Here is a 23,515-nt window from a genome sequence, read left to right as displayed (position 1 = left end):
GTTTTTCAAATTTGCTGGTATATTGAGTACAGCACTTTACTAACAGCATAAACTTTTAGGATTTTAAATAGCTCAACTGGAATTCCATCGCTTCCACTAGCTTTGTTCGTAGTGATGCTTCCTAAGGCCCACTTGACTTTACACTCCAGGATGTCTGGCTCTAGACAATGATGACACCATCGTGGTTATCTGGGTCATTAAGAGCTGTTTTATATAGTTCTGTGTATTCTTGCCACCTCTTCTTAATCTTCTGCTTCTGTTAGGTCCTCACCATTTTTGTCCTTTATTGTGCACATTTTTCCATGAAATGTTCCCTTGGTATCTCTGATTTTCTTGAAGAGATCTCTAGTCTTTCCCATTCTATTTTTTCCCTCTATTTCTTTGCATTGTTCTCTGAGGAAGGCTTTCTTATCTCTCCTTGCTATTCTCTAGAACTAGGTAAATCTTTCCCTTTCTCCTTTGCCTTTTGCTTCTCTTCTTTTCTCAGATATTTGTAAGCCCTCCTCAGACAACCATGTTGCCTTCTTACATTTCTTTTTCTTTGAGGTGGTTTTGGCCACAGCTTCCTGTTCTTCAGACACTCCATCTACTAGATTTAATCCCTTGAATCTACTTGTCACTTCCACTGAATAGACATCAGGGATTTGATTTAGGTCATACCTGAATTGGCCTAGTGGTTTTCCCTACTTTCTTCAATTTAAGCCTGAATTTTGCAATAAGGAGCTGATGATCTCAACCACAGTCAGCTCCCAGTCTTGTTTTTTCTGACTGTATAGAGCTTCTCTATCTTCAGCTGCAAAGAATATGATCAATCTAATTTCGGCATTGCCCATCTGATGATGTCCGTGTGTAGAGTCATCTCTTGTGTTGTTGGAAGAGGGTGTTTGCTATGACCAGTGTGTGCTCTGGCAAAACTCCTTTAGCCTTTGCCCTACTTCATTTTGTATTCCAAGGACAAACTTGCTTATTACTCCAGGTATCTCTTGACTTCCTACTTTTGCATTCCAATTGCCTGTGATGAAAAGGACATCTTTTTTTGGTGTTAGTTCTAGAAGGTACTGTAAATCTTCATAGAACCATTCAAATACAGCTTTTTGGCATTAGTGGTTGGGGCATAGAGTTGGATTACTGTGATGTTGAATGGTTTGCCTTGGAAGCAAACCAAGATCATTTTTGAGATAGCACCCAAGTACTGCATTCTCAACTCTTCTGTTGACTGTGAGGGCTATCGCATTTATTCTAAGAGATTTTTGGCCACAGTAGTAGATATATTGGTCATCTGAATTAAATTTGCTGATTCCTGTCCAGTTTAGTTCACTGATTTCTAAAATGTTGATGTTCACATTTTAGGAATTATTTAGGCTAATTATTGTAAATAATAATAATTTAGGTTGTGCTAATGAGCTCAAATTGCCAACATCACTGGATCATTGAAAAAGCAAGAGAGTTCCAGAAAACATCTATTTCTGCTTTATTGACTATACCAAAGCCTTTGACTGTGTGGATCACAATAAACTGTGGAAAATTCTGAAAGAGATGGGAATACCAGACCACCTGACCTGCCTCTTGAGAAATTTGTATACAGGTCAGGAAGCAACAGTTAGAACTGGACATGTAACAACAGACTGGTTCCAAATAGGAAAAGGAGTACGTCAAGACTGTATATTGTCACCCTGCTTATTTAACTTCTATGCAGAGTACATCATGAGAAATGCTGGGCTGGAAGAAGCACAAGCTGGAATCAAGATTGCCAGGAGAAATATCAATAATCTCAGATATGCAGATGACAACACCCTTACGGCAGAAAGTGAAGAGGAACTAAAAAGCCTCTTGATGAAAGTGAAAGAGGAGAGTGAAAATGTTGGCTTAAAGCTCAACATTCAGAAAACGAAGATCATGGCATCTGGTCCCATCACTTCATGGCAAATAGATGGGGAAACAGAAACAGTGTCAGACTTTATTTTTTTGGCCTCCAAAATCCCGGCAGATGGTGACTGCAGCCATGAAATTAAAAGACGCTTACTCCTTGGAAGGAAAGTTATGACCAACCTAGATAGCATATTCAGAAGCAGAGACATTACTTTGCCAACAAAGGTCCGTCTAGTCAAGGCTATAGTTTTTCCAGTGGTTATGTATGGATGTGAGAGTTGGACTGTGGAGAAAGCTGAGCACCAAATAATTGATGCTTTTGAACTGTGGTGTTGGAGAAGACTCTTGAGAGTCCCTTGGACTGCAAGGAGATCCAACCAGTCCATTCTAAAGGAGATCAGCCCTGGGTGTTCTTTGGAAGGAATGATGCTAAAGCTGAAACTCCAAAACTTTGGCCACCTCATGCGAAGAGCTGACTCATTGGAAAAGACTCTAATGCTGGGAGGGATTGGGGACAGGAGGAAAAGGGAATGACAGAGGATGAGATGGCTGGATGGCATCACTGACTTGATGGACGTGAGTTTGAGTGAACTCCAAGGGTTGGTGATGGACAGGGAGGCCTGGTATGCTGCACTTCATGGGGTCGCAAAGAGTTGGACACGACTGAGCGACTGAACTGAACTGAATGAGCTCAAAACCAAAGCTTAACTAATCTCATAACTAGAGGTCAGATCATCCAGAAACACTGTGCTTTACCACCCAGAGTTTAATGTTGTGATTTTTCCCATCCTTTAAATATAATTCATTCTTATATTAGACTTCATAAATCATCATTTCCTATTGAGAGGTTAGGTAGAGGTGAGAGGGAAAACAATGAATGTTTCATTTGTGCTAGAAATCCTTTAATCTTCTTGGACCCAAGTTTCCCCAGGTCTGTTTTTTAAATCTAAAGTCTGACTTCCTTCCAGTATTATTTTATATTCTTATTAATCCTTTCAATGATGAAATAGAGCTTAGCTCATTAAATTTTCCTGTGTCTTCACCTGTGGTTGGTGACTATGGCTAAAAGAATGAAATTAAGATTCAAAATGGTTTTTTAATAGCTGTGTTATGTTAGATGGATATAGACTGGATATAGTTCAGGACTAATAAACTGGGGGTAATTGACTTATGGGGGTAGAAAACCTGAAGCATTTCAGAAAGCGGAGCCTGCAGTAGTGTCCAGCCATGTGTTACATTAGCACACCATATGGATTTAGAATCTGAGAGAGACGCGGTCATAGACACTTTGTGAGGGTCAAGTTTTCATTTGCATTTACTGTTGAATTTGGAAACATGCAACCAACTGAAGCATGATGAAATCCAGGAAAGAGCTTCAAAAATGATTAAAAGCTTGGAAGGCTGATTCTATAAAGAAACCACTTACAGGGACTAGATTTCTTTACCAAGATGAGATACAACTTAATTATAGCATGCTGCGATTCATGGGGTCACAAAGAGTTGGACACGACTGAGTGACTGAACTGAACTGAAGCATATGATTGACAACAGTATTTGTTTATTCAAGCTAATATGTATTAGCCAGTATGGAGACAAAAATGGTCCATTCCTGCAGTGATGGAAATTCTCTGTTTCAAGTTAGAATGGAGTAGGGGGTAGGGGAAGCCTAAAATGGAGTCAAAGTGTACCTAAACATTGAAAATTCTTGAGGATTAAGGTTATAAGAACCAAGGTGCCTGGTAATTGAGGGAACATGGAGACTCCTGCTCAGAGCCTAAAGAAGAAAGAAGAATCAGATATATATGGGACTGATTGGAGCATCGCAGGGTTTTTAGTGTAAAAGCATGGAAGTCTTTTTTTTCTAGTATTGATTCTGAGACACCTTCTTTAACCACTGGAAGTAACAGAACAGTTGACTCTTGAGAATTCCTTTTGGATTATTCTCAAATCTGTTATCCATTCACTGAATCGTCCCAAAATGCTTCCTAAGGAAATATAGTTCCCACCCCTCCCTACAACAAATCCTGCTGGGATTTTTATTGGGATTACAGTGATTCACTGGTTTAGTTCCTGAAGAATTGACATCATTACAACACCAAGCCTCCAATCCATGACCAGAGTACTTCCCTATCTTGTTTGAGGTCTTGTTTTTCTCATCAGAGTATTCTACTTTTCATTGTGGAGATCCGTCCACCTTTCAGTAGATGAATCTCTAGGTATTCGATGTCATTTGGTGCTGTTGCAGATCTCATGACAGGGGCCCCTTGAAGGCACACCAATCCATTTCTAAGATTTTGCTCTCCATGGCACAAGAAGCAAGGTAATAAGCAATGTTTCCTTTCCCAGGGAGTCAAAGTGCCTTGTCTAACCATCCAGGTAGAAAAGGTATAATAGCTTCACTGCGGGAAACCTATTTCAGAGTCCAAACATTGCAGCCCAGAAACGATTCTTCTGATCTAACGTAAATCTCTCCAGTTGGCATTTCAGCTTATTTTCCTTTTGTTTGGTTTAGAGTTTGCCTTACACAATGGTTTCCTATCTAGCAGGCTGCTATTTGAATCAGCAAGCAGATATTTCTATGCTGCATGTAAAAATAGGGATATCTTTTATTAGGAGGGAATTTGCTCATGATTCAGTCTTGCATTCAAAAACTACAATAAAAATCTAATTTTATTTTTTAACTATATGTGCTTAGCTAAAAAGACCAAAAGAAAATGCTTATTGGTGGTTACCTCTGGGTGACTAGCTTATGGATTATTTTTATACCTGTCTACATTGTCAGATTTTTATGATAAACATGCATTATCTTTGTACTAAGAAAAAAATAAACACTTTAAATTGAAAGAAATTAAAACTATGTATTAAAATGACTGGCTCAGGAATTCCCTGGCAGCCCAGTGGTTAAGACTCTGTGCTTTCGTTATCAAGGGTGCAATTTCAATCCCTAGTGGGAGAACTAAGATCCCTCAAGCTGTGTGGCATGGCCAAAAAAAAATTAAACAAATGACTGGCTCAATTTACTTCCCCTTCTTGGTGCAAAATATTTATCAAAATTTGCTAGTGAAATTAAAATGGATGTATGACATATCTTAAGATAATCAAGGAAGAGAAACTTCTCTTTCGGGCATGTACATTTCCCTGTCAGTCTTTCTGACCAGTTGCAAATTACCCAGAGTGCTGAGAAGTTGTTCCTCAAGCTCGGAGCCCCAAGCACCTGTTTATTTCACACTCCGTTGATTCCAGAGGTAAATCCCACATCCACAGCGTGGGCTTCGGTTTAGTTCCTTTGTGGTCCAGATGTGCATCCCTTCGTCGACTGGCCTGGTAACCCTGCTGTTAATTGACAGGTTCTCAGGAATCGGATAGCTCTCAGTCGGCCAAGAAAGACATGCTGGCGGCCTTGAAATCCAGGCAGGAAGCTCTGGAGGAAACACTGCGCCAGCGGCTGGAGGAGCTGAAGAAACTCTGCCTCCGAGAAGCGGTGAGTACCCTCGGTTCATCCTGTGTGCTCATCCGTGCTCGTGTATTTATAAAAGGCAAGCGTGGGCATCACAGTGGGCCTAAGAGGGAAGCAGGACCTCTTCTGTTGATGACACCCAGCCCCTGGGATGAGCATCCCTCATCTTGGACCATAGTGAAACACTCTGACAGCAGTGAAAGCACGTCTTGGCAGAATTCCCAGTGAGAACCTCCCCCCAGGGGCCAAATGACAAGTAGTAATAACAGTCATGATAGCAACGGTAAACAGCAACATTTGCACAGTACCTCATAGTTTATAAAGCATTTCCTCATATGACAGGACCATGTTGGATGGAATGGTTTGCCATCTTCCTAAGACTTTGTGCCTGAGTTTATCAGTGTTATGGCTTTTGTTTTTCTTGAGTATATTTCAGATTTATTTTTGTTGAGATCATAGTGAGAAGCACCTTTAGGGATCAACAAGGAAATCAGGATTTCCTCTGATATATCTTTAAAACTCATGATCTGGTGTGTGTCTTTTAGTGTTTGGTTATTTTTTTTTTTTTTTGGTAGATGATGCTTTTTTTCCTTTAGTTTTTTCTATTTTGTTTGTTTTTACAGCAGGTCTTTGGTTACCTATTTTAAATATATCAGTGTCTACATGTCAGTCCCAAACTCCTCATCTATACCTCCCCCTGGTAATCATAAATTCATTCTCTAAGTCTGTGAATCTGTTTCTGCTTAGTAAATAAGTTCATTTGTACCATTTTTTTTTGCATTTCACATGTATTTTTTGATGTCGTATGATATTTGTCTCTCTCTGTCTGACTTACTTCACTTTGAATGACAGTCTCCAGTCCGTCCATGTTGCTGCAGATGGCATTATTTCCTTCTTTTTGACGGCTGAGGACTATTCCACTGTATCTATGTGCCACATCTTCTTTATCCGTTCATCTGTCAGTGGACGTTTTAGGTTGCCTCCACGTCTTGGCTACTACAAACAGTACTGCAGTGAACCCTGGGGTGCGTGTATACTTTCGAAAAAAGTTTTTCTGGTTTCAGAAAAGTTTTTTTCCAGACATATGCCCAGGAGTTGGATTGCTCCTAGACATATATCTGGATCACATGGTAGCTCTGTTTTTACTTTTTTGAGAAACCTCCATGCTGTTTTCCACAGTGGCTGCACCAATTTACATTCCCACCGACAATGTAGGAGGGTTCCCTTTTCTGCACAGCCTCTCCAGCATTCATTATTTGTAGACTTTTTGGTTACGGCCATTGAGACTGGTGTGAGGTGATACCTCACTGTAGTTACAGTTTGTGTTTCCCTAATAATTAGTGATGTTGAGCATCTTTTCATGTGCTTTTTTGGCCATCTGTATGTTTTCTTTGTAGAAATGTCTATTTAGGTCTTTGGCCTATTTTTTGATTGGGTTGTTTACTTTTTGGATATTGAGCTGCATGAGCTGTTTGTAAATGAAATCTTAGCCTAATCATCTAAAAAATATTCTAATTTATGCAAAGCAGTGCTTCCTCAGGTATACACACACACACACACACACACACACACACGTCTCGCATCTCATTGAGATTTAGGGGCTGTAGCAGATCGCTATTTATATTTATTTCTGTGTCTTTTTCCACCACCTTCTGCTTATTCCACAGTTCTTTGTTATGTTTGAAGGCTTGATTTCTTTTAATGCAATTCACATTACTGTGAGTGTGCTTGCACACAGATATGATGGGGTGGGAACCCTTGGGGGAGAGATAGTCCTGCATGTAACAGTACAAGGAGCTCTGTTGGTCAAAAACTCCCAAAGGGAAGTGGAAAGGTGTTCCCAAACTAACTTGAAGAGTGTTACTCCCCTCCCGCAAATCATAATGCCTTACTCCGGGAAGAATGAAAGCAGGGGCCACAGAAGGAGATCACATTACAGTTCAACTTGGCTTAATTATGCTCTGGATTGATTTAAACCGGAGCCAGCTCAAAGCAGACCCACATTAGCGCAAATCCTTTGCAAATCTTGGGAAAAGCAGTTGGCCCGGCTGGGGGATGTGCTCTGTGATACTGTTAATATCAGCAAGCTCTTTATAAAGAATGCGTTGGAAAGACTGAGACAACATGGGTGTGGGTATCTGCACTTGTTAATTTGTAAAGCCTTATTTTTCTTTTAATAAAGGCAGCATCCTTAAACCCAGCAGAGAACCAGCACTAGAAAACTGGTGAAACATGTCCGGGCAAGGTCAGCATGTCTGTTAAAGGTCTACGGGCCTCTCTTAAATATAAAAGCAAAATAAGGAAAACAAAGCTCTTACTTTTTGTAATGTGGACCCCAGAAAATAGAGCTCGAGTGGCAGAAATGACTTCACAAGAAGCCGGTCACAGTCTCCCACCTCCTCTGAACTCAGGGGACAGGAGAACTTGTCTCCTGATAGTCCTGCTCTTTCTGTGTCCCCCCCCACACCATGCCCCTCAGCTCAGGGTATCGAGAAGCTTTTTGTCATCTGGGGCATGGGGCAGCCCGAATGAGATGCAGTGGGAATGTTTGGCAGAATATAACTGACATAAGAATAGAAAGGGAACCGGGTCTACTGAGCCTCTCACCAGAGTGTGTTAAATTCCCCTTTCGCCAGCAGCTCTGGTTACATGTGAAATCAGATTAAATATGGAGAATCAAGGCCTGGACTCAAATACCTTCAAGCAGATGGTGGGAAATCAGTAGCCTCATTTTTTAAAAAAGATATTTTTTTTAAAAACCACAGACTTTTTTTTTTTTTGTCTTTTTTGAAGTTTTATTTCATTATTCTCAGAAGGCTTGGTACTCTTGCTGGGACAATACAGATTCTCAATTTGCAGTAATTATCAATACAACTTTTCAATATTTCCTCTTCCATTGTAGTACCTTACAATGGAAGAGGAAATTTAGAGACAGCCTTTAAATTTTTCATAGATTTAAAAAAATTTTATTATATGTTGGACTGTAATTGTTCTGCAGTTTTATGTTAGAAAACCATAGACTCTTTAGAGTTTTAAATCAATGCCCATTTTAACAACTTTTCCCTTCTTTTTTAAGTCACAAAGTCAAAAAGAAAGTCCCAACAGCATAAAACCCTCTATCTGTCATGTTGTTTATAGGCAGACTTTCAGGGCAGTAGATAAAAATGTTGCCGAGTAAACATATAACTACTTGAGAGACATTTGAACCACATTTTAAAAAAGAATAACAGAAAAAAAAAAACAGGGAAGAAAACTGCAGAGCATTTTGTACTCAAAGAGTTGGCCATTGTGCTCTGAAATGCTTACACTGGGGAATAAAAAGCCCACGAGGTCATTTCCTGATGGCCTGAACCCAGGAGGAGAGGCCTGGGGTCGCAGGGAGTAGGTGTGCTTGTACATGCCAGGTGTACCCACACATGCAGTCACACACACACACACAACCCATCAAGTACAGACACATACCCCAGTGACACACACAGCAGTGGTGCAGAGAAGCCAGGTCACTCCTTCTGTTGGAAGGTCAGTCTGCCCCTGGAATCTAATAATCAGGGCTCACCTGCCCATAGGAGGCTGCCTGGCACAGAAGTTTCTGCGTGAGTGACAGATGTTCCCAAGAAGAGCCTGCACTGGGTCTTCATGTAGCATCCATGTTGGTTTGAGACTAGAGACCAGGGCTCGGTTCTGCCTGGAAGGGCCACCTGTGCCTCGGAGGCAGGCAGTGGGTTTCCCAGGCTTTTCTGGTCCCTGGAAGTGACTCCTTGCAGTAGACTCCTGGGCTCCACTAGGTGGATTAGCTGCTGACTCAAATGTAATCTTTATTCAGCCCAAAGGTAACCACTCAGAGAGCCTAATCCTAACCGTGAGTCATCCCACAGACCTCTCTTCACCTTTTCCTGGGACCATTGTCCCAACGGTGGTCTGTCCACTAAATTCACTGTCCTACTCACAACAGTTAGATTTCCAGAGCCTCAAAGGCACATATACCAGATTTTTTTAAATAGCTTTGTCAGTAGTATTGATTATATTTCAGTTTCAACTGAAACTCATATCTGTACACATTTAATTTCTTTTGAGCTCAGCCTGTTCCTTGAGCATCCAGCCAGAGTGGAATAATTATTACTCATATTCAGGTTTTAAATAATGTAATAATGCCCTTTTCTGGGATTTGCCCAATAGATACCAATCTTCCTAAGAAAGCTCATTTGAAAGACTCATTTTAAACTTTGATATTTGAGAGGGAATAGTTGATGCAGTGAAAAGAACCAGAGTTTAGAGCCAGAAAGACCAGCAATCTCGTGTTGCCACTGCTCTTACTGGCTGTGCAGTCTCGCTGGGCACTCAGTAGACACGCCAGACACATGTATGAACTTAACAAGTGAAAGAAATTCGAGTTTTTATGATGAAAACCAACAGTGACTTGACTTACCTGATAGGAATTTACTTTGGGAAAAACTTTTCCAAGTGCCTCTGTTCTGAAAAAGAAGGACTGCTCTCATACATTTGTAGAAATGAAATTGCACTGTAGGAACTCCTGTTAACCTTAATATTGTGTGAGGTTATGGTTTCAAAGCTATGTATTGGATCTGTACTTTGAACAGTGTGTATGTGTGTGTGCACGTGTATGTGTGTGCATATATGCGTGTGTGTCCGTGTATGTGCATGCATGTGTGTGTGTGTGTGTGTGTGTGTGTCCATGTCCTAGAAGCCAGTCATGGACGCTCTGCTGATCCCTCCTCCCATGATGTCACACCTCTACAGGAGCTGACGGGCAAACTGCCCGTAGAGTATCCCCTGGATCCAGGAGAGGAACCACCCATTGTTCGAAGAAGAATCGGGACGGCCTTCAAGCTGGATGAGCAGAAAATCTTGCCCAAAGGAGAGGTGCATGTTTCTTCTCTCTGTGGCTAGATTCTCTGACACCTGCCTTCCTGGCCTGTTTGTGAGGGCGCCAGGGTTTTCTCTAATGATGTTTCATTCTGCCCAACACCGCACCCTCTTTTCCTCCTGAGTAGCCCTCCTGTAGTCTTTTCTTAAGTTATCTGTTTGGCCAGTATTCCGTGCCCGTAGTAGGATTGGTTACCTGTGTTAATCTGAAAGCATTTTGATTTCTGCAGAGGTTGTGTGTCTGACTCAGCAGGCCTGTTGCAGGCAGCAAGGTTAGCGGGAGGATATTCCATAACAGTCCTGTGTACTTCTCCCAGCTCTTTGTCACTGAGAGCCAAGTGTGCTGTGTGATCTGTGAGAGAAAACGATCAGAAAGGAAGAATGCCGAGGCCGTGTCAGCAGGTGCAGGGGCGCTGTTGCTGGGGAAAGCCCATCGGGCTGCCCTCGTTACTGATCAGTCACTAAGTCGTGTCCGACTCTTTGTGACCCCATGGACTGCAGCATGCCAGGCTTCCCTGTCCTTCATCGTCTCCCAGAGCTTGATCAAACTCATGTCCGTTGAGTCAGTAATGCCATCCAACCATCTCATCCTCTGTCACTGGCCTTTCCTCATGCCCTCAATCTTTCCCAGCATCAGAGTGTTTTCCAGTGAGCCTTGGGCACCCACTTGGTTAATATGTTATCCAGTCTCAGAGCAATAGAAATTCAAGGCCAGGCACACCTCAGGCCCCAGGGGCACGTCCAGGAAATGGCTTTCCAAATTTATTCCGAATACAGTTACTCATTACAACGCTATTGAACAGAGGGTTTCAAAGGGCAGGAATCAGAGCCAGTGGAGAAGGGAATTCTGTACGGGCTTAGTGCTTTTAAAAAGAGAACCTGATGTTGTCACATAACACGTGCAGCGGTTGAGTTGAGGGGGAAACACACATGCCTTGGAGACAACTGAGGGGGTGACCAGTCTCCTGAAATCTGTAATAGCAGCCCCCCATCCCCAGGCACTGGGAGGAACTGGTGGATGCACCAGAACCTTTCATCCAAACCCGGAGGCAGTTTTCCTCTTGTGTAGAACGAAGGTCATGACCCTCATTTCTCCAGACTGTTGCTGGGATTAAGTGAGCAAGTGGACAGAAAATATTTAATTCAGTACTGACAAATGCTAGATGCTTAGTAACCATGAGGGGTGTCAGAGGAGGGGTGCTGGGCTGTGGGTGGGCCTGGGACTTTATCAGAGTCAGAACTGGGGTACAGGCCGGTGCGATTTAGAGAACCATCTGGTGGAGTATTTTTCAAACCCGGCTGTCGTCAGAATTGCCTGGAGACTTCCGCTCCTCTTGTACTAGTCAGACACCTGCACTGAACTTTCCAGGGGAGACCCCACTTGAGTGAGTACCCCACCCTACCCATGCCCTGTGGTTCTTCCCACGTTCCCATCACGCCTTCTCACAGAGCCTCCGTCACACTTCCCATTAGAAGATGACTCGGCTCCCGAAGAATCCTTGTCTCCTGCAGATGTCAGCAGCAGATGCCCCTTTCTCCTGGGAATGCCCTTGACCTCCCTGTTCACACGCAGGCAGCCATCTGTGCGGACGAGCTGCCAGCCTTGTCCTTGGCTTGGTTTAAGTAGCAAGAGTGTGTCCTGGGCTCCCACAAAATCGCAGTCAGGGTCTTGGGCCAGGGCTGTTCTGCCTTCCCAGGAGCAGCTGCGAGCTGAGGTCACTCTCACAGACCAGGCTGTGTCCTTGGTGACTTTTTTGTCTTGAGGGTCCGGGCAAGAGTCTACCTGGTTATGGTTACTCTTCTCCAGGGATGAAGAAATGCAGTGGGTGTTTGAAGGACCCGGGGACTTTCATTAACCCCTTGTTCCTTTCAGTCTCCCCCTGGGCCTGTCCCTTTAGGGCTCCACAGGAAGTGAAGTCCAGCTCAGAGTTTTGTGCCTGATGGAGGCACCCTGCCTGGCACACGGTGCCCACAGGTGAGGGTGGAGTATTTGGCCATTGACTAGGAAGTGCTGGCTCCAGCGAGCTCGGTAATCTGCTCTTCCTTGGTTAGATCCGTTCCTTTCAGGTTTTAGCCGGGCTGTGGATCCTCCGGAGCCACAATGCAGGCTTGGGCTCCCCTGGTCTTGATGGTCTGGGTGGTGTCTGCAGAAGGGACCAGCTGAGCTGCAGAGAAGCCAGCAGTTAATCTGTGGGGACCCTTCATCCTCTGGGCCCACCAGGCACCTTCTGGCGGCCACAGTTGCATTTCTCCTGGGTTCAAAACCCTGTTTGAGGGAAAATTCATCCCCCTACTCCTTTCAGCCAAAGTCAGGAGTAGAGGAGGAAGGGAGGGAGGCACATGGGAAAGGAAGGGGTGCCCAGGACGATCCAAGGAGCAGGGGCCTGCTCCACCACCCACCAGCCAGACTCACGGTGGTGGGGGGGGTCCCTGGTCATTCAGCAGAAGTTGTGTGCAGAGCAGGTGTGTGTGGACAGCAGAGCTCACAGAAAACATCTGAAGGAGGCATGATTAAGCAGGGATGAGGCCCAGCATGAAGGACTGAAAATAGGAGAGACAGAGGGCATGTGCTGCAGCTGGGGTCAGCGGGGGTGGGCTGGGGCTGTCCCTGTGAGTCCCCTGCTAGCAAAGCCACAGAAGAGCACAGAGAGACCATGCCCCTGATGGAAAGCAGACGCCAACCCAGTGGGCCCTGGACTGCCTCCACGCTGGGTCTTCCAGAACGTTGCTGGAGACCTTGGAAATGAACCCTAGCGGCCCCCAGGCCTGAAAACTCCCTGCTTCTCAGTGACGGTGCCAGTCTCAGGGCTGATGTTTGTCCCCAGGATGGATCAGAGGCCTAGAGTCTCAAAAGCGGGCGTGTCAAGGTCCCTGGCTGCCAGGGACTGGAGGAGCAGGCGCTGAGGGGCCAGGCCCAGCCAGGGTGGGCGCTGAGGCCTCTGGTTCCCTAGTGCGCATGTCTCGCGCGGCGGGGCAGGGGTGGGAGGATGGGCATCACCTGTTCAGCATCTGCCTAAGTGTGGCCTCGGCTCCCCCTCCTACAGGAAGCCGAGTTGGAGCGCCTGGAGCGGGAGTTTGCCATTCAGTCCCAGATTACAGAGGCTGCCCGCCGCCTGGCCAGTGACCCCAATGTCAGCAAAAAACTGAAGAAGCAGAGGAAAACCTCTTATCTGAACGCACTGAAGAAGCTGCAGGAGATTGAAAGCGCCATCAACGAGAACCGCGTCAAATCTGGGAAGAAACCCACCCAGAGGGCCTCGCTGATCATCGACGGTCAGTGCTAAGACCACTCCCCACTGTGGGTGTCCCTTCCCTTCCCCCACTGGCCTCAGGGGATGGGTGTTCCTGTCCAGAGGTGGACCCAAAGCCCAGACCCCTGAGTAACCTAGCAAGCTGAGGAGCTACTCCTGTGCGTTAATGTTTCCATCCATAAGATGAAGCTAGAAAGACCTGGTACCAGTGAGATCAATAAGATGCACTCAGAACCAGAGATAAAAGGGATTATACAAATCAAAGGAGTATTATTACTCTTTATGGCCTCTTGGGAGTGCACTGCTCTCAGTCTCCTGGGAGCTGAGTCCTGAGCCAGCCTAGGCTCCGACATCCTCAGGGACCTGGCCACCCTACCCAGGTCTGGAGGGAAAGGCGGGAGGCTGGGCTACCCCGAGGCCAGCACCCACGCAGCCCTCTTTTGTCTCCATAGGCTTCTGTCACGCTGCTGAGGCTGGAGAGGTCTGGGCCTCCCCACTGTGATGGTCTAGAGCCCAAAACCCTGGTCCAGGAGGGGTTAGGAGCTGGGGAGACTATATTTGGTGAATACTAGAAGGGAAGAACCCAGAATTCATCACCAACTCTCAAGTCTCTCCCAGCTATCATGATCCTTTTTTTTTTTTTTTTAAGTCAGCAAACTTTTTTTCTTTTAATGGGAGTATAGTTGTGTTGAATAACTCTGCATTCTTTTCAGATGTACAGCAAAGTGATTCACAAAAGACTAGATATATACATCTGTTCTTTCTCAGATTCTTATCCATTACAGGTTATTACAGGATAATTTAATATAGTTCCCTGAATAGAGTAGGTCCTTCCTTATCAATTTCTTTAAGATATATCATCAAGTATCCTTTCATAGTTTATACACATTTATCATAACTTTTGCTCCAGGAAGACAGAAAGTAGAAGAGAGGTTATGAGGGGTTGGGGGAGGTGGACAGGGGAGTTAGTGCTTTATGGGGACAGAGCTTTAGTTTGGGGAAGATGACAGAAGTTCTGGGGCTGGATGGTGGTGATGGCTGCACCAGAGTGTGGATGTTCTTAAATTCACTGAACTGTATGGCTAAAACAGTAAACTTTCCATTATGTATGTTTTACCATTGCTCTCTCTATATATTGCTGTAGCCTAAAACTGTGGGCATCCTGGGGAGGGGATAACAGACTGGCGACTCCAAGATGCTAGTCAAGGCTGTGTCTCCTAGCAGTTCATAGTTCATCAAGCAATACAAATAAAGAGAATTCTTAGTTCAAAGAGAGAAAGATCATAAAACAGTTTTTTTGCTCTAGGAAATTTGAAATAACTGTCTTCTGCCTCTTGCCCTGTTGTCCTTGGCGAAGATGTTGTCATTTTCCCTAAAAGAGCTGCAGTCAGCCTGCCTTCCTCTGTCTTCTCTGCCTTTTGGGACTTCTTCTGCACCCTTGAAGGGACCCGGGGGGGTCCCCAACTCTGCAGAAACATCAGCAAGGCTGACAGAGTCTGGGAGGGACAGCTGAGGGACAGACGTCTTGCTGGTCGACCACAGAAGAGCATGGTTCCCCCGCCTGCTCAGAGAGGGCCATTCTGTGAGGGCAGCCAGCAGAGTCCGTCTATAATTCACTCTCTGACCAGCTGGTGAATGGTCCCATCCAAGCTGTTAGCCATGTGTTTATCTGCTTAAGAATATATCTTCTCCATTTTTCTGCCTCCTTGAAATATGTTTGATCATAAGAACCCACTTGAATTAGAGTAATTCCAGTTTCTTCTTCCATGCCTTAGCCTGGTTTGTTATTTAAGAGATAAAAGGCTAAGCTTGGGATCTAAAGACCTGGGATCTTTTGCTGACTTAGCCAGGAGAGCAGCACAGCCCTGGACAAGCCATCCCTCCCTAGATATCCCTCAGTTTCCCTAGCTGCTAAAGGAAGGGGATTATCTTTCTGTCTCCCTCTGGGTGTGTTCTCATGGTTAATTGAACGGTGTCTCTGAAAATAAGCTTTGGAGAGAGAAGCTGTACTTAGAAGCTTGTTTTGTCTGCTAATGGCTTAAGAAGTTTATTGAGAAGTCATTTACTGTCATATGAGCCAAACCAAGCTCCTCACCCTAGTTTCGCGTGTGTAGAATAAATAGCAGGTCACTTCCTTGGGTTGAGTTGGAACGCGCCCTGAGATGGGCCGGGGCAATGATGTGGCCAGGCAGCCTTTATGCTGGATATTAAGCTGCTCAGTATTGCTGTCGCCAGTGAAACAAAGAACGGGCACATTGCAGTGTCAGGGATGGGGGGTGAGTCATGACCTACCACAGAGACTGTCAAAAGAAATGCCTAACAGCATTTTGATTGTTTCATGGGTTCTTTCTGATTAGAAAGAAATGGGATGGTGGGAAACTCAACGATGTTCACAGATAGAGCTTTGTCTAAGGGATGTGTTTAACTCATACATTTATGCTTTTTTGTCTTCCCAGACGGAAATATTGCCAGTGAAGACAGTTCCCTGTCAGATGCCCTTGTTCTTGAAGATGGTATGTTATCTGTTTCCTGCTTGAGAACTCAGAGCATAGATTAAACTGGGATTAAGCTGAATGTAGTCTGGGACAGCCTGGGATTAAGCTATATGTAGTCTGAAACAGCTCAGTGGAAAGCCAGGAGCCGGATCAAGATGGCGCTGGGTTCCCTGTGTTTCTTTCACTGCTCAGTGGTCACCTCTTTGGCTGAGAGTGGGTGGGCACTACAGAAACACATGCCTATTGGAATTTCATTATGTCTTGGGGCCTGGAGGTAAGACTTAAGGTGATGGTGAGTGGTTTGAGTTGTTTGGTCATGTCCAGCTCTTTGTGACTCCATGCACTGCAGCACGCCAGGCTTCCCTGTCCTTTCCTGTCTCCTGGAGTTTGCTCAAACTCATGTCCATTGAGTTGGTGATGCTATCCAAGTGAGTGGATGGTGTTCGACTTTTTTAGTTGCCAAAACCACATTTTTACCTGAACAGATGATTTAAACACCATGTATAGTTTCCTTTTGAGTGTAATTTCTGGAGGAAAGAAGTGGACATTGGTTTGGGTCAGAAAGATTGAAACCTGCTAGGAGAGCCTACGGGCAGCCAGAAAAAAACAAGTCTCTGTACCTTCCTGAGAAATGGTGAAAGTGAAAGAAAGATGTCCCTTTAGATTCCTGGTCACCTAGAAAACTGTCTTCTTATTTCTCATTGACCTCCAAAAACCTAGTGATTCTCAGGATATTTTCTTGGGAAATTCTTACAAAACTGGAAGCGCTCGCACACCTTCCACCCCCCAACCCCAGCCCACCATCGCCGCCACCACCACACAACAGGGAAGAAGGAATTCCAAACACAGAACCATATTAGAGAATGTTCCCATGAATTTAAGCCCAACCTGGGGAGGTCAGGGCATTAACGATATGGAAATATGGGATTAGCCAAAAAGGTCATCCAGGTTTTTCAGTAAGATCTTTTTGACCTTTTTTTTTTTTTAAATCTCTTTTGGCCAATCCATTGTATTAAGTGGTAGTTATTTATTTTTTTGCCCTTTAGGAAAACTTCAGGTGGTAAGGGGTGTTTCAGACAGAAAACATGGAAGATCTTGCTCCTAGTCATAATGATAACTATAAGGATAATATTCCTTGCATTGATGTGGGATGAGGCTGGCAGGGTATTTGCCCAGTTGTCTTGGTCCTGCTATATGCAGTCAGATCGTCATTTTATTCATTACATGGGTGGGAGGAAATCCCAGAACTGCAGGGGAGTGGGTGCCATGTTTTGAATATCAGAGATCCAGCGCTGGTTTTGACCTCTGTGGACTCCAGTCTCTTCCGGGGAGGAAAGCAGAACACTTGAGGGAGATTCCTCTGTAGAGAGAACTTGGAATACGAATAGATTGTCCTTAGCATTGCGTGTGATCAGTTTCTTCCCCATATGCCAGACCCTGGACCTACCAAGGGGCATAACGGCATCACTTGGGCCCCCCACTCCCATCGCAGGTAGCTCCTTCCAGGGACACTTACTGATTTGAGGGGTAAAACAGTAAAACCACAGCTCCTGTCCACTGACCTCCGATGGCGGGGGTGGAATTAGGGTGGGCGGAGCCTGCAGGGGGAAGGGGGAAGGATGACCCTTGCTCACTTCCACTTTTTTCCGTCTTGGTGCAGAAGACTCTCAGGTCACCAGCACACTGTCCCCCTTACAGTCCCCTCACAAGGGGCTCCCTCCTCGGCCACCATCGCACAACCGGCCACCTCCTCCCCAGTCCCTGGAGGGACTCAGGCAGATGCACTATCACCGCAATGACTATGACAAGTCGCCCATAAAGCCCAAAATGTGGAGCGAGTCCTCGCTAGATGAGCCTTACGAGAAGGTCAAGAAACGTTCCTCGCACAGTCACTCCAGGTGAGCTGGGCCAGGAAGGCCACACGAGGTCACTGTCCACACTTGGACAGAATCCAAGGGCTAAGTAGCATCTGCGAGTCTCAGGTCCCCCGCACCCTGCATGCGCCTCCCTTGGGCTGCCTTCTAGCAGGGCTGTGCCACAGCGCCCTCTGCTGCCCACCTGCCAGAGGTGCAGATTTGTCATTCGTAGGGAAATTTGGGGTTTTTGGCTCACAATCCACGTTGGCAGCAGCTTGCTTGAATGTCCTTAAATTCCATGGGAATTAATTAGGAAATCATAGGCAGAGTATTCTGAAATGGCCAATGAGAGTCCACTCATAAGAATCCCAAAGTGGCTGAGAACCCTAAACCATCATCCAACAGAATTCCAAAGCCAAACAGCTGTAATCTTAGCTGTGTATTTCCAGTTCATTACTCAGCTGATATGGGAGAGGGAGGTTTTTGTCTGCCTCTCTGTTTTTCTCATTTCCCTTCATTATGCCCCGTAAAACTCCCAGTGGGTGCCCGGACAGGTAAATATTTGTCTTATGGAAAACAGAAACTGTGGTTGAGGGCAGGGGCTTCACAGAACAGGGGCTTCATCTCACACTGCCCTAAGGCATGAAGGATAAGGGATAAGGATGCCCACCACTTCTGGGGGAGTCCTGGGCAAACTTCCCCCACCCCTAGAGGGATGTCCTGAGGCCACAGTCAGCAACCTCAGAGAAGGGGCAGCCCTGGCAGGCAGTGACCAGCGTGGTCTCCTCTGGTTTGCAGCAGCCACAAGCGCTTCCCCAGCACGGGGAGCTGTGCTGAAGCTGGAGGCGGGAGCAGCTCCCTGCAGACCAGCCCCATCCGCAGCCTCCCACATTGGAACTCGCAGTGCAGCATGCCATCCACACCCGACCTCCGTGTCCGGAGTCCCCACTACGTGCATTCCACGAGGTGAGTCTCCCCATTTCCCTCCATGGGCCAGACCCCCACCTTTGTAAAAATTTGGTCCCACACTGGCCCAGGTAACTGGTGAACTAGAGTCAGGACTGAACCGATGAGGTAGGCTCTTCTGTAAGTGAAGCAGAATTAAAAAGTGAGCCGGCAGCAGAAGGACCCCAGGAGCCAAGAAACACATTATATCCCACTGTCTGCATAGTGGGACACCAGGAACTGGTCAGAGAATCCCCCAGACACTGTGGGTATGGAAGGAGCTTTCCCAATAAGAGCGGAGGTGGGAACTTGAACTGGATTAGCAGGGACCAGAACAGCCTTGCCCAGAGGAGGTCCCCTTGTACCTAAGTTTAAGCCTAAGTTTATCCTGGACTTCCTTGAATGCCCCAGGGGGTACATTAAACAGCAAGAGGAAAAGTGAGTTTTCAGTGAATCCCACCTTCTTTTCCTAAAAAGAGGCAAAACCAAAGCCATCATTCAATTTTCTCTAATACCTAAGTTCATAGGGACTATAGTTCAAAGGACAGATAGTGTGATCTGCTGTAAGTAGTAAACCATTTATACAGGATAAAACTGAGCTCTCCAGGCAAGAGTCTCTCATCTAGCCATCCATCTGTCCATTCACTCACTCACTCATACAACAGATACTTATCAAGTGCATCTATGTACCAAGTGCAGGGGACAAAAAAGACTACACCATGCTCCCATCAGACTGATGTTTTAGTAGGAAGAGAGTTCACGGTAAAGAAGTGTCAGCAGTGATAAGTATTGAGAAGAAGAATGAGCAGGCAAGAAGCTAGAGAGTGAAGGGAGAGACCATCATTTAAATGAAACCAACAGAGAAGGCTTCTCTAATAAGATAACATTTGAGCAGAGACCTGGATGGGATGGGTGGTGCACTCTAAGGATATTCAGGGAAGGTCAAAGAGCCAGATTCAGGCTTGCACTTGGCATGTTCCCATGAGCTTGAGTGGAAGTAGGGAGTGGAACCAGAGAGGAAACTGAGGCCTGAGTCAAAGAGGGCCACATGATTGGGATTTCGCAGTCTACCCCGAGTGACAGTCACCCCTGGGACTCACCTCTTCATGTACTTGGTTAACCCAGCCACGGTGAATTTCCATGGAGTCCTTACACTCTGCCCCATGGCCGTATTGATGGATATTTATTGTGTGGCTCTAATAAGTGGAATGGAGTACAAACAAAGTAGTGGAGGAGTAAGTGTTTATTTGCCTCTTTCATTTTTAAGTATTCCACGCACCACCAGTCTTCCTTTTCACACAGGTGTTCACAGGGAAACAGAAATCTATTGACATGGGTTTCATAATAGTACTGGGTGGAACCGTATGACTGCTTCTGCAAGGCTTTTTTTTTTTTTTTTTTGACCTACTAAAATGGAATTTCAAAAAAAATGGCATTTCAGCGGCTTAACATAATGCTAAAACGGGGATAATCTTGATTCGCTGTGTCTGTAGCTTCTCTTTTCATCTTTAAAAAACAAAAAGCGGGGGTGTGGGGGGCTGGCTGTTGGAATGCTTTTTTCAGAAGTAACACGTGGGCGCTGTCTCTGACCCCACCGCCCATTCAAAAGTAAACATCAGAGCGGAGGCCTGGGGATCAGCCGTCCCCTTCTCGCCCTGCCTTCACCTGGGAAGGTTGGGAAGCACCGGCTCTTGGACTGTTTCCGAAGTCTGATGCACGTTTCCGAAGGCCCCGGGCCGCGATCGCAGAGGCGCCAGCCCCTTCCCCTGGGCGCCCCCAGACCCACCTCGCCGGTCCTCTCCCCGCAGGTCGGTGGACCTCAGCCCCACGCGGCTGCACAGCCTGGCCCTGCACTTTCGGCACCGGAGCTCCAGCTTGGAGTCCCAGGGCAAGCTCCTGGGCTCGGAGAACGACACTGGGAGCCCCGACTTCTACACGCCACGGACTCGTAGCAGCAATGGCTCGGACCCCATGGACGACTGTTCGTCGTGCACCAGCCACTCGAGCTCGGAGCACTACTACCCGGCGCAGATGAACGCCAACTACTCCACGCTGGCCGAGGACTCGCCGTCCAAGGCGCGCGCGCGGCAGCGCCAGCGCCAGCGGGCGGCGGGCGCGCTGGGCGCGGCGAACTCGGGGAGCATGCCCAACCTTGCGGCGCGTGGCGGCGGCCACGGCGTCTACCTGCACAGTCAGAGCCAGCCGAGCTCGCAGTACCGCATCAAGGAGTACCCGTTGTACGTGGAGGGCGGCGCCACACCGGTGGTGGTGCGCAGCCTGGAGAGTGACCAGGAAGGCCACTACAGCGTCAAGGCGCAGTTCAAGACCTCCAACTCCTACACGGCCGGCGGCCTCTTCCGGGAGAGCTGGCGCGGCGTCGACGAGGGCGACGCGGGCCGCCTGACGCCCTCGCGCTCGCAGATCCTGCGGACTCCATCCCTGGGCCGCGAGGGCGTCCCCGACAAGGGCGCCGGCCGCGCCGCCGTCTCGGATGAGCTGCGCCAGTGGTACCAGCGCTCGAGCGCCTCGCACAAGGAGCACAGCCGCCTGTCGCACACCAGCTCCACCTCCTCGGACAGCGGCTCCCAGTACAGCACCTCCTCGCAGAGCACCTTCGTGGCGCACAGCAGGGTCACCCGGATGCCCCAGATGTGCAAGGCCACGTCAGGTGAGGAGGGACCGGGGACTGGGAGGGCGCGGCGGCCGGGCGCGTGCATCTGTGATCATCGGTCAGGTTGTGAACCGGCGGAGAGTGCAGCTTTTAGAGTCGACAGTAAGGAGAGATGGCTAATTCTAGAAACCTAGCTGTGCGATATGCAAGACCTTCGTTCCCCTCCTTTCCCATCCCTTCCATTCTGCCCTTGGTTTTGCCAGAGGAAGACCCGGGACGGGGTAGGGCGGTGCATCTGACACCCTAGCCCACCCCCAGCGGGCTGCGCAGTCTCTCATTTCAGCTTCCTAAGTTCTGATGCCATCCACCCGTCCAGCCACTTCTCCTTGTAAGGACAGAGATGCAGGAAGTGGTGAAGCCCGTGTCTCTAGGTTTATCCAGTCAAAGGTGCGCCTTTGCCCTGGTGAAGGAGTTTGGCGGTAGAGTTGAGCAGCACCCTTGCAGAGGAGAGCTCCCTCCGGGCGATGCTTGGTCCTGAGGCCCTGAGATTTGGCCAGTGTCCCCCACCCCCCAGGTGGGGCAGACTGGCTTCAGAAAGAAGTGGCAGTTCTGCCTGAGTTCCCCAGTGACTTTATAGAACTCCTGACTGCACCACAGTATCCCTTTCCAGTGATGTTATGATCTAACCAAAGTAATTTTTGTCAAGTGCTTCTGATGCCCTGGGGTTACACCTTCACATTTTCATCATCAGATGAAAGGTTACCTTATATTCTTGTACTTGGGCATTAAGCACTACTGAATCCAGTGAAAAAATGGAAGAAACTATCCTCCCCCTTCAGTTACAATCCCTTCCCCTCTCCATCTCCAAGAAAGAATAATGGTAATAACAACCAGGATGTGTCCTGCCTTCTCCACATCCCTGAGGGGTTCTCAGCACCTGCACACATGAGCTTGTGTAGGTTATCTCAGTTTCCACAAAGAGCGGGGAGAGTGTAGCCATAAGAGCACCTTTCTAGTTGGGAGACGGGTGCTGCCCATTCACGAATCGCCTGAACGCCAATTTGAAAAAGAGAGCAACTGTATTCCCCTGGCTGTAGGAAAGAAAACAGGGGAGGACTTTGAGACGTAATAAAGAATGATTCTCAAAGTATAACATGAGCAACAAAGGGAACGAAGTCCAAGTCAGATTTAACTTGGGACGGGAAAGAAAGATAAGGGCGGGCAAAAACCCAGGGAAAGGGGAGCGATCTTAAGCAAGGAAGACGAAGGGTCCCTCTTTGGGGAACTGAAGGAGATGCTTGGGGCCTAGGAAGGGGAGGGCAAAGAGGAAAGCCCTGCCGGCTCCCGGGTGCACCAGGCCACAGGGCTCCTACGTCCTCTCCCCAGCGCCCCACTGACTCATGTAGTAAGGTTCATCGGCTGAATGACAAGTTTCAGAGACAAGAATAAATATGGTTCAAGCCATTGTGAGAGAACCATGGACTTCAGTGTCCTAAAAGCTTCTTCAGATGCCTCTGTCATCTGTCAAATCAGCCCAGTGACATTTGCCATCAACTTCCTAGGAGGATTTTGAGAAGAATTGCATGAATAAGTTACACATAGCGTTTAAAGAGCATGTTTCCCTGTGACCCTATTAGGAGAAGCCTTGGTTGGACAGGTCAGGAGTGTTTATATTCTGTCAGAATTGTAGTGCTTGTCTAGTAGATTTGTTTTACCTGAATAGATTTGGTAAATCTTTTGAAACATATTTTAAGCTAAAAATTCTAGGAAGCTGTATCTGACCTTTCCTGATGAAAAAGATTGCATTCCCAAGGAGGCAAAGGGATGCATTTAAATAGGATTTGCTTCCTAGTGAGTTTTCCCAACTAAACTAATCCTGTCCCCATCAATAAGCTCCCAGTAGTCAGACTTGGATGAGCTCTGAAAAGCCCTGCCCCATTTGAAGTGTCCTAAACATGGTAAATAACAAGCCTGAAACAGCAGAGACCGCAAGCTCTGAGACCCTTTCTGGAGGTTCTCTATTCTATGTAATGAACAACAGTTTTAACCTTGGGGCCACATGTGGAAACTCCCTGGGGCGTATCTTGCTGGTGTCCGGAGAAATCAGTCATGCCTGCACTAGGTCAGCCCAGGTCCCCCCTTCTGAG

At 46.8% G+C, this 23,515-nt stretch overlaps 1 protein-coding gene across 9 annotated transcripts in view; it reads left to right on the top strand.

Moving 5' to 3' along the window:
- Nucleotides 1-23,515, top strand: part of FRMD4A (FERM domain containing 4A) — a 749,223-nt gene that overhangs the window by 710,892 nt on the left and 14,816 nt on the right. For all 9 annotated transcript variants that reach the window (XM_061436072.1, XM_061436071.1, XM_061436069.1 and 6 more), the window contains 7 exons: nucleotides 5,217-5,350; nucleotides 10,085-10,207; nucleotides 13,255-13,483; nucleotides 15,918-15,974; nucleotides 17,617-17,854; nucleotides 18,611-18,778; nucleotides 20,566-21,425. In XM_061436072.1, the coding sequence (XP_061292056.1) occupies nucleotides 5,217-5,350; nucleotides 10,085-10,207; nucleotides 13,255-13,483; nucleotides 15,918-15,974; nucleotides 17,617-17,854; nucleotides 18,611-18,778; nucleotides 20,566-21,425 (1,809 nt within the window). The remainder of the gene's footprint in view (nucleotides 1-5,216; nucleotides 5,351-10,084; nucleotides 10,208-13,254; nucleotides 13,484-15,917; nucleotides 15,975-17,616; nucleotides 17,855-18,610; nucleotides 18,779-20,565; nucleotides 21,426-23,515) is intronic.

Source organism: Bos javanicus, chromosome 13 (assembly GCF_032452875.1).
Source record: "Bos javanicus breed banteng chromosome 13, ARS-OSU_banteng_1.0, whole genome shotgun sequence".
NCBI lineage: Eukaryota > Metazoa > Chordata > Mammalia > Artiodactyla > Bovidae > Bos > Bos javanicus.
This window is presented reverse-complemented; position numbering and strand designations above follow the sequence as displayed.